We start from the raw sequence: 12291 nt of genomic DNA, 5'->3' as shown, positions 1-12291 counted from the left end.
TATGGCAGTCACGAACCCCAACAGAGCCCTGACAGTGTTATGTAAGTGTAACATGAGGTCATTGTGGTACAGTAGAATAGGGATGCCAATAGCATGAAAGTTTTAAGACTGGTGTTTTGCTCAGGAACTACCATGTGTGGGTGAGGCCTGGATGAGACGGCCCGATCTCTCAGCAGACTCCTTATACGACGGCTGGCAGGTGTGGACCCCACCCCCAGGAGAAAAGCACTGGTACGGCCAACTTCCATCTCATCTCACAGCATCTTACATAATAACACACTTCTTGGAGGTTGTATGTACTGTATGTTGTGTTATTGTGCAGATGGTTCTGAGGTCGTGTCCTGGGTCTGGGAGACATGAAGGAACTCCCTGTTATACGCTCATGTTGTTTTATCTTCCCTCCCCCAGGTGTTTACTGCTGCGGCCCTGCTCAGTCAAGGCCATACTGCAGGTCACGTTGACCTCAACTACGATGTGCCCTTTGTCTTCGCCGAAGTCAACGCCGACCGTGTAACCTGGATGGTGTTCGCTGACGGCTCCAAGAAAAAGATCTCCACGGACAGTGTGTCCGTAGCCAGAACATCAGCACCAAGGCAGTGGGCAGCGACAAGAGAGTGGACATCACGCCAACTATAAACATGCAGAGGTTGGTATTGAATGAACCGAGAGTCTGACTATATCAAAATTGAAATGTTATCAATTGATTTGAAATAATGCAGCGTTACAAGGGTTATGCCTACAGGTATAAGTGTATTTTATATATTTGAGAACTACAGTTGGTCTGGGAAATAGTTCTTCGTACTTTTTAAAGAAAGATGAGTCAGAAAGGTGCTGTGGCACCTGTCACAAGATAATTCTCCAGGTGAGTGAGAGCAACTGCTTGAGTACCAGATACTCTCCTAAAAGTCACACATTTCAAACAGGCACGGAAAAGGAGAGGGATGTGTACAATCTAGCGTGAAAAGAGTCAACATACCCGAAGAGATTGCAAATGGCGTTTCCATGAAGATCGTGGAGCTGACCAAGCCGGTCAGCGGCAAAGACATCGACCTCAAGCTTACTGAACAGCAACGACAGTGAAACTCGGACACTAGTGATCAATGTCAACGTTCAGGCCATGAGATACAACGGGATCCCATCCTCCCAGATACAGACCGAATTGAAAGAACAGAAGCTCCTTCCCAACCAAGGTAGAGTGAAAATGTTTCAAGCTCTTTCCATGAGTAGGCTTACAAGGTTTAACCAACACAGTGGTGCACACAGGAGAGCTTTACATCACAGAACAAAGAGAACTGAAAGCTTAACAAAACCAAGAGCACATTGCAGCTATTCACCTTTACAATTCTTGTCAACATCCTTGGTATGACCATATATCAATCTCAATGATTGTGGTGTGTTTCAGGAGTGCATATAGTTAGAGTTACTGGTCAATTTAACAAAGCGTAAAGTCCATGTATAGCTGCCATAGCGTTGTAGCAAATCGACTGACTAACTCTTAGGCTGTCAGGTTGCTAACGTTGTACTGAGACGCTCAGAATGTTAGGGTTGCTAACGTTCGTACTGAGGATGTACAGAATGTTAGGTGCTAACGTTTACTGAGGACGCTACAGAATGTTAGGGTTGCTAACTTGTACTGAGGATGATACAGAATGTAGGGTTGCTAACGTTGTACTGAGGACACACAGAATGTTAGGGTTGCTAACGTGTACTGAGGACACAACAGAATGTTAGGTGCTAACGTTGTACTGAGGACGCTACAGAATGTTAGGGTTGCTAACGTGTACTGAGGACAACAGAATGTAGGGTTGCTAACGTTGTACTGAGGACGCTACAGAATGTTAGGGTTGCTAACGTACTGAGGACACAACAGAATGTTAGGGTTGCTAACGTTGTACTGAGGACACAACAGAATGTTAGGGTTGCTAACGTGTACTGAGACACACAACAGAATGTTAGGTTTGTGAAACCTTGACAATCAAATGCATTGTCTCTGTTGGCAGATTGACTATACCCATCCACATCCCCTTCTCTGTGTAGTGAGAAAATGCGGGAGAGCAACAGCATCAAGGTTTCGGCTGTGGCCACAGACAAGAACAAGAGTGGGAGTGTACATCACAGAGAAAGACCTTGTGCCAGAGAGCCCTTTGCTCACCATCAAAGTGAGTACTGCATATCCCAACATTGTCATTTCACAGTCTGTCAGACTAAGCCACTCCAATAACCCACTTAGAACAGCTCAACTTTCTCTGAGTGACATTCTTTGGGTCATTAGTGAACAAGCCCCAGGGTCTTTACATACTCTTGGGTTACCATTAATTTATAGGTGGCAAACACACTAGTAGCGAGAATAGCAATAGGCAGGAAAATAACGGTTGCCTGTGAATAAACATGTTGTGAAGATGAAAATCTAAGTGTTAGACTGTCATCTGAACAGTTGATCTATTAAATACAACGCCAATATCAGTAACAGCCATTAAACTGGAGATGGGTTTATTCTGTGGTATGTTCAATATAATATACTATTTAGCAAATGCTTTTCTTCGAATGTGTGTTCTCTTTTAGGCCATTGGATCTGAATTGCAGTATAGTGACATGACGGCAGAGGTGTGTTTGAGAACCCTCTATCCGAAGGTCTAAGAGACTGCTTCATACAGGGACCGGCAGTCTGCTGCTGACTGAACAATGGAAGCCAGGTAGCCTTTGTGACATTTCTCTGATGTCTTTACAAGCAAGGTTTCAGTTTGTCATAAAACCTGAATCATTCCACTGTGCAAAAACTGCTTGAATCAACATTGTTTCCATGTCATTTCAACCAAAAAATCAGTGTGATGATGTTGAATCAACATGGAAAACTGATTGGATTTGCAAAAGTAAACTTTTAACCTTTTTTGTTGAGTTCTAATTCACATTAGGTGATAACTCAACCAAATGTAAATCAGAACTAGACGTTGAACTGACGTCTGTGTCCAGTGAAATGTGTCCAGATTTGAATCCTGGATGTGGACCCAGTTTTTGCCAAGTGGGATGGATTCGGGTTTTATGACAACCGAAACTTTGCTCGTCAAGTTGACAATTTAGCTCTTAATCTCAGAAACCCAGACCTAAAATCTCAGGTAATTGTTAAATGTTGATTAGGTTCTGAGGGAAAATGTTTGACAAAAGATACTAATGAGACTAGCGAAATCACAGCCCCTAAACAGAAACTCTCAGCCAAGCCCCCCTTCTGACTTTCACCTTGAAATCATTGTCTGAAATTATTGCTTGAATTCCCCTCCCATACTTTTAGCACCACCTCCACCCAATCCTGATATGTCCAGATATCTAGTGAGGAACCAAACCAGAACTACTTTCGTTAGTTGTGGCATCAGTCTTTTGACAGATGATTCAATACAATTTCTGTTACGTAGTCTGTCCACAAGAGATTATTTAGCTCTTGGCTAAACTAGAAAGTACATGCATTCTGGGCTGTTCATGTGGTTAAAGTTTAGAGTTTTTCCATTGAAATATTTTACACTTCCTAGTGTGTTGAAGTTTAGAGATCTAAAGCTGCCTTGAGGTATAATTGTTTACACATGTCTCCTCAGAATGCCTTTGCTAAAACAAGGGCAACGACTACGTGTGAAGATGCCTTTACTCCATACAGACCCGGTCCTAAGAAGCTAGTGGCCGGCTTCAACTGTGATCAATTCAGGGACATTAAGGCAAGCTGCAATGTGACATCAAACCCGTCACCGGTGTTGTCCCCCGACTGCCGTAATAGTAAACCCTCTGTGAGAATAACTCAAAATAAGTTCTCCAATTTATACCTTATTTTCCTGTTAAGTCAAATTAGAATAATAACGTTAGTGTCCAAGTTCTATAAATCTCTGGTAGAATGTCCTGCCTTCATTTCATCCACACAACCATTAGCTATTTTCAATTTATGCTATTTTTGACCCCCAGGCTATTGATGTCATGCAGCCTGTAGTTTGTTGTTTATAGTTTTCATAGAAGCCAATAACAAATTTATATCGGACAACAATACAGTTCATGATATCACCGCAACAACTGTCGATACACATAGTTTTAAACCAGCCTTTAGTCTCTGAAATCTTTGCTTGTTTAGTACATAGTCTCACATGTGAATCCTTAAAGAGATAGGTGGGGCTAAGGCTTAAGAGAGTGTGAACGATGCTGAATGGGTGCAAGACAAAGAAGAGCTCTCCAGTAGGTTTACCCAAACTATTCAAGGGTCATTTCCAAAAGGAGTAAAGTTTATCAACTTTCAAAGCAGAATTACTTAAGCATTGTTCTCAACTGTGGTGTATGATTAATAACATTTTCTAATTCTGATTCTCTAGTTTTATCCAATGTAAAAAAAACTATTTCAAATTTTGCTACAGAAGACTGAATCGAACGCGGTGATCACACATGAAGATGAAACATTTCAGGCCTACTGTACATCTTACTGATTACTTATTGTTGAAAACAAGGTCTAACAAGGCTTGACTTGTCCATGGTAATCGCTTGCTACATTTAGTGTACATGTATTAGGTTACTGGTGTGGTCTTTAATTTCATTTTAAACTTGACTCCATAGTCGGAGAAGAAGTCGTCAATTGTCAGGTTTTTGTCGGTGTCGTGGGCTGACTGGAAGTTGGTAACCACTCGACATGGGATTCCCAAACACCTCAGTACTGACATGGAAATACATTTCAGGCATACTGGTTAACTAAAACAACACATTCAAAGGCATTGACACCAGCCTCTCTCATCTGGTCATAGGTGAATCGGACACAAATGGTGGGTAATCTTGCCATCCCTCTCAACAACCAATCACAGCCCTGGGTCTGAGCACATGCAATAGTCCGTGCTATTTAAATAACATTGTATTGATTGATTGAMTAAAATAATAATTGAAGAGATTGGACAGTGATAGCCTACCTGTGCACATTACAGCGGCGAACACCCAACACTGGCCATACTTGACTGGATTRCCACCATWTTTGAGCCACCTCCTTAGTACCTCCACACTGCCGTTCCAGTGAGTGGGGGACATGCCACCATCGTATTKACCATCCCACCGCCCCATCAGGACACCTCSKTCRTCGTTAGCGTTGATCTGGGCAAGRAAMATAATGTTMAAATTAGATTYCAGAACTGTCATTTGGCTGAGTGAATGTGTTTTTCTACTATCTAACATGTAGTTGCTTTCCTGGATCTAGATTGARCATAGCCTTGGACTAAAAAGCATGTTCAGTGTGGAAAGTTATTTTTAGTCCAGGACTAGATTTAATCTGGGTCCGGGAAACCAGTCCTATATGTGTAACAACACCTTAATTAGTGKCACTGGACCCATTTATAGTGAACAGGGCTAGATGATGTTCCAGAAATGAACCAATGTATTTTCTTGTGCTGTTCATACAGAACTATGAGCTGATGATGATTTAAAGAATGTCACTGTTACTAGTGGGGGTCAATAATGATGTCACTGTTACTAGTGGGGGTCAATAATGATGTCACTGTTAGTAGTGGGGTTCATTAATGTTGTCAATGGCTAGGATCGCCATCCAAGTGGCAACAGATATTCATGCGAATATTCTAAAATCATTAAAGCATATAAATAATTTGCGCTCCTTTTCCCACCAGAGATGTGTTTCCATTAAATGTACTTTTTTTCAGATAAAAGGCTGTGTGTGATGAGATAAAAAACAACAACTTTTTCTGTTAAATTCGTTGTGACTCGTTTCAGGAACCTTGGTGCATGCTCGCACGTCACTACTCACATTTCAACATAAACATAATTTAAAATTCAAAATACTTTTTTTGGCAGAAATGACTTCTAGAACATTGAACTTTCATGTGCCTTAATTAGAAACTTGTATTCCATCCATAAATACGAATAAAATGGTTAATTTACAGCCTAGTTGGTTTAGCCATGGAAAAAGTCAGGAACCTTCCTGCTAGCCATGATTGGCTGAGATAATGTATGGGCTGGACCGAGTTTGGATTGGTCTGCCATGTAGCATGCTTCTGTCTAAACATGAGCTCAGAATGTGTTGCACGTCATCTACGGCACCGTTTTTGATAATATAATTGTAGCCATCGGAACTACAACGGTTTTGCTACTTTCTCAACAACATTTATGTCCTGAATTTATCAGGCGCTATCACAGATACATTTTTTATCTATCCATTATTTTACCAGGTAAGTTGACTGAGAACACGTTCTCATTTACAGCAACGACCTGGGAATAGTACAGGGTAGAGGGAGGTGAATGAGCCAATCGTAAACTGGGATTATTAGGTGACCATGATGGTTTGAGGGCCAGATTGGGAATTTAGCCAGGACACCGGGTTAACACCCCTACTCTTACGATGTGCCATGGGATCTTTAATGACCTCAGAGAGTCAGGACACCCATTTAACGTCCCATCCGAAAGACAGCACCCTACACAGGTGCATGTGACAAATTCACTAGATTTTATTTGATATAGCGTGTGTTTACCACATGACCTCACATATGAATCCTTAAAAGAATGAAGGGACTAAGGCTTATGAGGGTGTGAACGATGCTGAATGGATGTAGACAAAGAAGAGCTCTCCAGTAGGTGTACCAGAACATTCAAGGCTTTTCTCAAAGTTGGTTTCAAAGCAGATTATCCCCATTGTTCCTCAACTGCAGTGTATGATATACTATTTTCTATCTCTGAGTTCTCTACCTTTATCCAATGTAAAAAATATATATAATAATACATTTTGCTACATGAGATCGAGGCGGTCGGTCACATTTTAGAATAAAGCTGTAATGTAACAAAATGTAGAAATTGTCAAGGGGTCTGAATACTTTCCGAACGCACTATAGCCTACATGATGAGATTATGTTTTATTTGTCAAACGGCAGCCAAGCATCGAGAATCATGTTACCAGAATAAGGCCCTCAATATTTAATAAAATAAATATAAGCTCATACCTTGCACATTGACCACCCTGTGAACTTCATCATTTATCTGTAGCCTGATAAACGGCTTTCCCGATGAGCGTAGTGGGACACCACACAAGATGTCATTAAGTGATTCCAAGTTTACTTCGATATGATGGTTATTAAATCAATATTTGCGCATAAAAGCATTTCACCAACATTTCTCCCATAATTAATTTTACCGACTCAAAAACATCCACTTGTCTAGCGAATTCTGTTTTGTCAACATTTTAAAGTTGACCGTCACATTTTCCATCAGCACTTTCATGAAATGTCATGAAATGTTTTATCTGACATGTACTTTACTCGCATAAAAAGGTTGGATGGAAACCTGTTTACTGTTACTAGTGGGGTTCAATAATGTTGTCACTGTTACTAGTGGGTCACATCTCCAATCTTACATGCACTGACCACCCTACTGACATAGATGGGGTTGCAACGAGCAGAGAAGTCCTTGGCGGGGTCACTCAGACACTTGGGATTCACGTCAAGCAGCTCAGGCAATGTCCACTATATCGTCTTCAAACTGAGAAACAATACATTTGGCAGGTTAGCTAGCAAGCCTACAACAATTTCTAAAATGTCTTGTTCACTAACTTAAAATTTAGTCACTTAACAGACGCTCTTATCCAGAGCGACTTACAGTATTGAGTGGATAAATGTCGTATTGGTCTCCGCGGTAATCGAAACCCACAACCCTGGGTTGCAAGAACCATGCTTTACCAATGGAGCCACAGGACTTTAGCCAATCATGTAGACAAGATATCGTGTGACACTTGGGGTCGGTTCCTGGACAACAGATTAGTCCTGGACTTCTCCAGAGTAAAATACTTTTGGATGGAGATTCTCCATTGAGTTGCTTTTTAGTTGAGGAATATTTAATCTGTATCCAGGAAACAAGCCCTATTGTTATGAGCAGCTAGCTATAGTACTTTTAACTGTACAATACTGTATGTTTTGTTCTGTGTACCTGTCCAAGTTCCACGCCATAGAGCTGATGTATTTCTCAGAACCTCTGTACACCAGGCCTTGTTCTCTCACACATACTCCTGCCTCTCCTCCTCTTTAGGTAGATGCACCCAGTCCTCTACAGCCCGCAACAAAATACAGCCGTTTTAAAACATGAATTATAAGAATTTGTTCCACTGACTTGACTGGTTAAATAAAGGATAAATAAAAATACATTATTATACAAACTGAAATGAAAGGGTATCTGGACAAGTTTTAATTGCGAGTAACTTTAACATGTATCATGCTGTTACTGTGTTATGACCATGTTCTCCATGCTAGAATGTAGAGTTACCAAGCGTGTACAGTGTTACCAGACTGTACATCGATGTTAGCAGCTGTGTACAATGTTACAAGCTGTACCAGAGTGTTACCAAGCTGTGCTATCAAGCTGTGCTACCAGGCTGTGCTGCAAGCCTTGCTAAAGGCTGTGCTACCAAGCTGCTAATAGCTGTGCTACCAAGCCTTGCATAGGCTGTGCTACAGCTGTGCTCAAGCTGTGCTACCAAGCTGTGCTACCAGGCTGTGCTACCAGGCTGTGTACCAGACTGTGCTACAAGCTGTGCTGCAAGGCTGTGTGCAAGCTGTGCTGCCAAGCCTGTAATAGGTGTGCTACCAAGCCTGCTAAAGCTGTGCTACAAGCTGTGCGTGCCAAGCCTTGCTAATAGCTGTGCTACCAACCTTGCTAATGACTGTGCTACAAGCTGTGCTGCAAGCTGTGCCCAAGCTTGCTACAGCTGTGCTACCAGGCTGTCTACCAGGCTTGCTACAAAGCTGTGCTAAGCGTGCAAGGCTGTGCTGCCAAGCCTTGCTATAGGCTGTGCTACCAACCTCTAAAGGCGTGCTACCAGCTGTGCTGCTAAGGCTGTGCTGTCAAGCCTGTGCTATAGGCGTGCTACCAAGCCTGCTAATAGGCTGTGCTACCAACTGTTACTGCAAGGCTGTGCTGCCAGCCTTGCAATAGGCTGTGCTACCAAGCCTTGCTAATAGCTGTGCTACAAGCTGTGCTACCAGGCTGTGCTACCAGGACTGTGCTACCAAGCGTGCTACCAGCTGTGCTACCATGCATGCTTCCAAGGCGTAGCGCCAAGCCTGCTAATAGGCTGTGCTACCAAGCCTTGCTATAGCTGTGCTACCAAGCTGTGCTACCAGGCTGTGCTACCGACTGTGCTACCAGCCGTCTACCAGGCTGTGCTACCAGGCCATGCTATGCTGTGCATCAAGCTGTGCTACCAGGCTGTGCTACCAGACTGTGCACCAAGCTTTACCAGATGGGTATAATGTATATAATGTGCTCTTATGTTGTGGCCCATTGATTGTATCTGGGTGTCTTATATTCCCAAAACAGTTATGAGGTCTTTCCTACCCATACAGAGACATGGTTCCAACAATCTCTGTTAAAGTTAGCCATTTCCAGCTTTTAAACTGATAAGAACATTCAGGAATGCAGTATTTGGCACCCTCTGGATACTGTATCAACTATTTACTATGTGTTACCATGGCTGTATTGATGCATTCACAGCATTTGTTGTCCTTTGTGTGATTAAAAAGGTTAATTTATCACAGTTCTTTGAACATTTTTATGAATGCTTTATATCCATTAATGTATACATATGCTTTACCATACTCTCAAATCTCTTCGCAGGATATGAATAAATTGTCCCAGAAATCCCCATGTGGGATAATAAGTTGTTTTGAATTGAATTGTGTTTACCTTGGCACCAGGGGTTAAACAGCAGAAGGAGCTTGCCCAGGCTGCTTGCCCACTGAGGCGGTGCCGCTGGTCTTTACAGACAGGCTGTACCTCCCACTGGGGCGTCTGCTGGGCTGGTGATTCCAGGGTGATTGAACCCACCGGGAGCACTGAGCCCTGGTGAACCTTGACCTTCCAGGAGGAACCCTTCCCACAGCCCTCAGGTAGCCGAACACTGACCTGGTCCCAATGCCTCCGAAGGCTGGGGCCCTGGATGGGAAGGAGGATGTTTTGGGTTGTGTTCAGTAGGAATGAAATTGATGAAAACTTTCAGAAACAGTGAGTACTATACACTGGGAGTACAAAAAATTACAAGTACAATAAATCTATTGTCTTGCCCATTCACCCTCTGAATGAGCACACATACACAATCCATGTCTCAGGTGTCTCAAGGCTTAAAAATACTTCTTTCACCTGGTTAACCTCCCTTCATCTACACTGATTGAAGTGGATTCAATAAGGATCATAGCTTTCACCTGGATTCACCTGGTCCGTCTATTCATGGAAAGAGCAGGTGTTCCTAAGTGTTTGTTACATGTATTTGTCCAATAAGATTCAAATATTTCATGTCAGCGTAACTTTGATGTCAGGAGTACATATACATTACAAGTGGTGGTACTCAAATCCTGTCAGTGGTGCAATTCAGTCTTAAGATAAGATTGAATTGACCCCACTCAGGTATGTACAGCGTTACAAGGATTTGTTTAATTCATTATTACTGCACGTGTCTGTCTTGTCAAAGGGGACAAACATAGGCCGGTTTCCCTGCCTAGCCTAGATTCATCCTAGTGTGTTTTAGTCCCGGACTAGAATAATCTGGGCCGGGAAACTTTATACAAACAGCCATAATAAATAGCAGAGATAAATAAAGTTATTCTATTTCTATTCTAGATAGCTCACCTGTCTCCACCTCAGCTCCAGTAAATCTTTGTGGCCTGAGGGTCATGGAGTTCAAAGGTGACCAGGAAGGACTGGCCTCTCCTGACTATCAGTCTGTTCACTGAGATGTCATTGGTTTGTTGGCTTGTTGTTTCTCTCACAGTGGAGCTCTACTTTACCAACGTCTTCAAGAAAAAAAGAAATTAATACATATATAGATTAAAAAATCATTGAAACTGAATATCCCTTATCAAACCGATTTTCTATTTTTCCTGATAATATAAATTAGTTCTAGTGTGGGTGTTCTGTTTCTGCGTTTGTTGCGTGTCTTCCCATGTTTGTTTGTCACATTTTTGCCTGACAGCAACATAGCAGAAACAGACTGTCAGTTGGGCTAGTTTAGACCACTGAATAGAAAAAACACTTGTAGCCTATCACCATGCATAAGCATAATAAATATGCAGAAAGAAATACAAAAGACCATAGACTTAGGAATGAGAATTTAATATGATCTGATGTAAAAGACAGCCTGGGCCAATATGAAATGTTATGAGGAACCTATGACAATAATTCAGTGAAACATCTATTTTTCTAGTTTGCTTAAGTGTTATCTTTGCCAGTGGTTCCAAATTTTTTATAGTCCCGTACCCTTTCAAACATTCAACCTCCATCTGTTACCCCCTCTAGCACCAAGGGCAGCGACTCTCAAATGTTGTTTTTTGCCATCATTGTAAGCCTGCCTATCACACTATATGATACATTTATTAAACATAAGAAATGAGTGTGAGTTTGTCACAAACCCGGCTCATGGGAAGTGACAAAGAGCTCTTATAGGACTAGGCACAAATAATAATAAATATATCAAAATTGTGCTCTTTATTAGCCACGTACATAAAACCTTATTTGTTCATCAAAAATGGTGAATAACTCACCACCGGTTAATAGAAGGGTATGCTTGAATGGCTGCACATAAAATCTGCAATGTTGGTTGTATTGGAGAGAGTCTCAGTCTTAAATCATTTTCCACACACGGTTTGTGCCTGGATTTGTTTTCATGCTAGTGAGGGCCGAGAATCACTCACATAGGTACGTGTTAAAGGCAATCAGTGTCTAACAGCACGATTTGCCAAGGCAAGAAACTCTGAGCACAGCCCTATCCAGAAATCTTGCAGTGCTCGTCTCTCCAATTTTAAAAAACTGTGTCAATACTTTTCCATTGATAACCAGGCACTTCTGTATGTTGTAAAAGTGTACATGTTGCTGTCCCATATCATTGCATAAGCAAAAAAATACACAAGAGTTAGAGCCTGCTTTAACAAAGTAACCATTTTCACTGTAGTGTTTCCAAAACGTCTTTCAAGGCTGTCAGGCATTCCCTTGAACGCAAGAGCCTCTCGTGGATTGCTGCAGTTACGCAAGTAGCGTAGGAGACAAGCGACTGCACGGCGTTATCACTCCACATGTCTCCCTGTCATGGTTCTGCGCCATCAGTACAGATACACACAGCTTGACCACCAAAGTCCATTTTATGTCCAAGCTGTCCAGTACTTTAAAAATATCCTCTCTGTTGTCCTGGTTTCCAGTGGTTTGCTGAGAGATGTCTTCCTTAATTGACCCCCTAAATAACGACCATATACCAGTCTGTTGACTCATCCAGCTGTAAATGCATAGAATTCAACTGGCTGATCCTTT

At 42.0% G+C, this 12291-nt stretch overlaps 1 protein-coding gene and 2 long non-coding RNA genes across 3 annotated transcripts in view; 2 read left to right on the top strand and 1 right to left on the bottom strand.

Annotated features, from left to right (window-relative positions):
• The first annotated feature begins 14 nt into the window (after nt 1-14).
• The window catches only part of LOC139028350 (uncharacterized), a 21836-nt gene continuing 9559 nt past the window's right edge, over nt 15-12291 (top strand). Inside the window, exons 1-3 of the long non-coding RNA XR_011480538.1 lie at nt 15-41; nt 125-231; nt 409-646. This is a non-coding gene — a long non-coding RNA (uncharacterized lncRNA). The remainder of the gene's footprint in view (nt 42-124; nt 232-408; nt 647-12291) is intronic.
• On the top strand, nt 923-3821 carry LOC139028415 (uncharacterized). Its single transcript, XR_011480645.1, has 4 exons — nt 923-1190; nt 2001-2159; nt 2563-2693; nt 3585-3821. It is a non-coding gene; the product is annotated as an uncharacterized lncRNA (long non-coding RNA).
• Nucleotides 4530-12291, bottom strand: part of LOC111970775 (protein-glutamine gamma-glutamyltransferase 6-like) — a 10936-nt gene continuing 3174 nt past the window's right edge. The window contains 7 exon segments of the mRNA XM_070445808.1: nt 4530-4675; nt 4923-5100; nt 5998-6008; nt 7367-7469; nt 7603-7657; nt 7930-7999; nt 8002-8046. Of these exon segments, the coding sequence (XP_070301909.1) occupies nt 4530-4675; nt 4923-5100; nt 5998-6008; nt 7367-7469; nt 7603-7657; nt 7930-7999; nt 8002-8046 (608 nt within the window).

The sequence above is a fragment of the Salvelinus sp. IW2-2015 genome, linkage group LG11 (genome assembly GCF_002910315.2).
Source record: "Salvelinus sp. IW2-2015 linkage group LG11, ASM291031v2, whole genome shotgun sequence".
NCBI classification, from domain to species: Eukaryota; Metazoa; Chordata; class Actinopteri; order Salmoniformes; family Salmonidae; genus Salvelinus; species Salvelinus sp. IW2-2015.
Note: the sequence above shows the minus strand (reverse complement) of the source record. Positions and strands in the feature narration are given on the sequence as shown.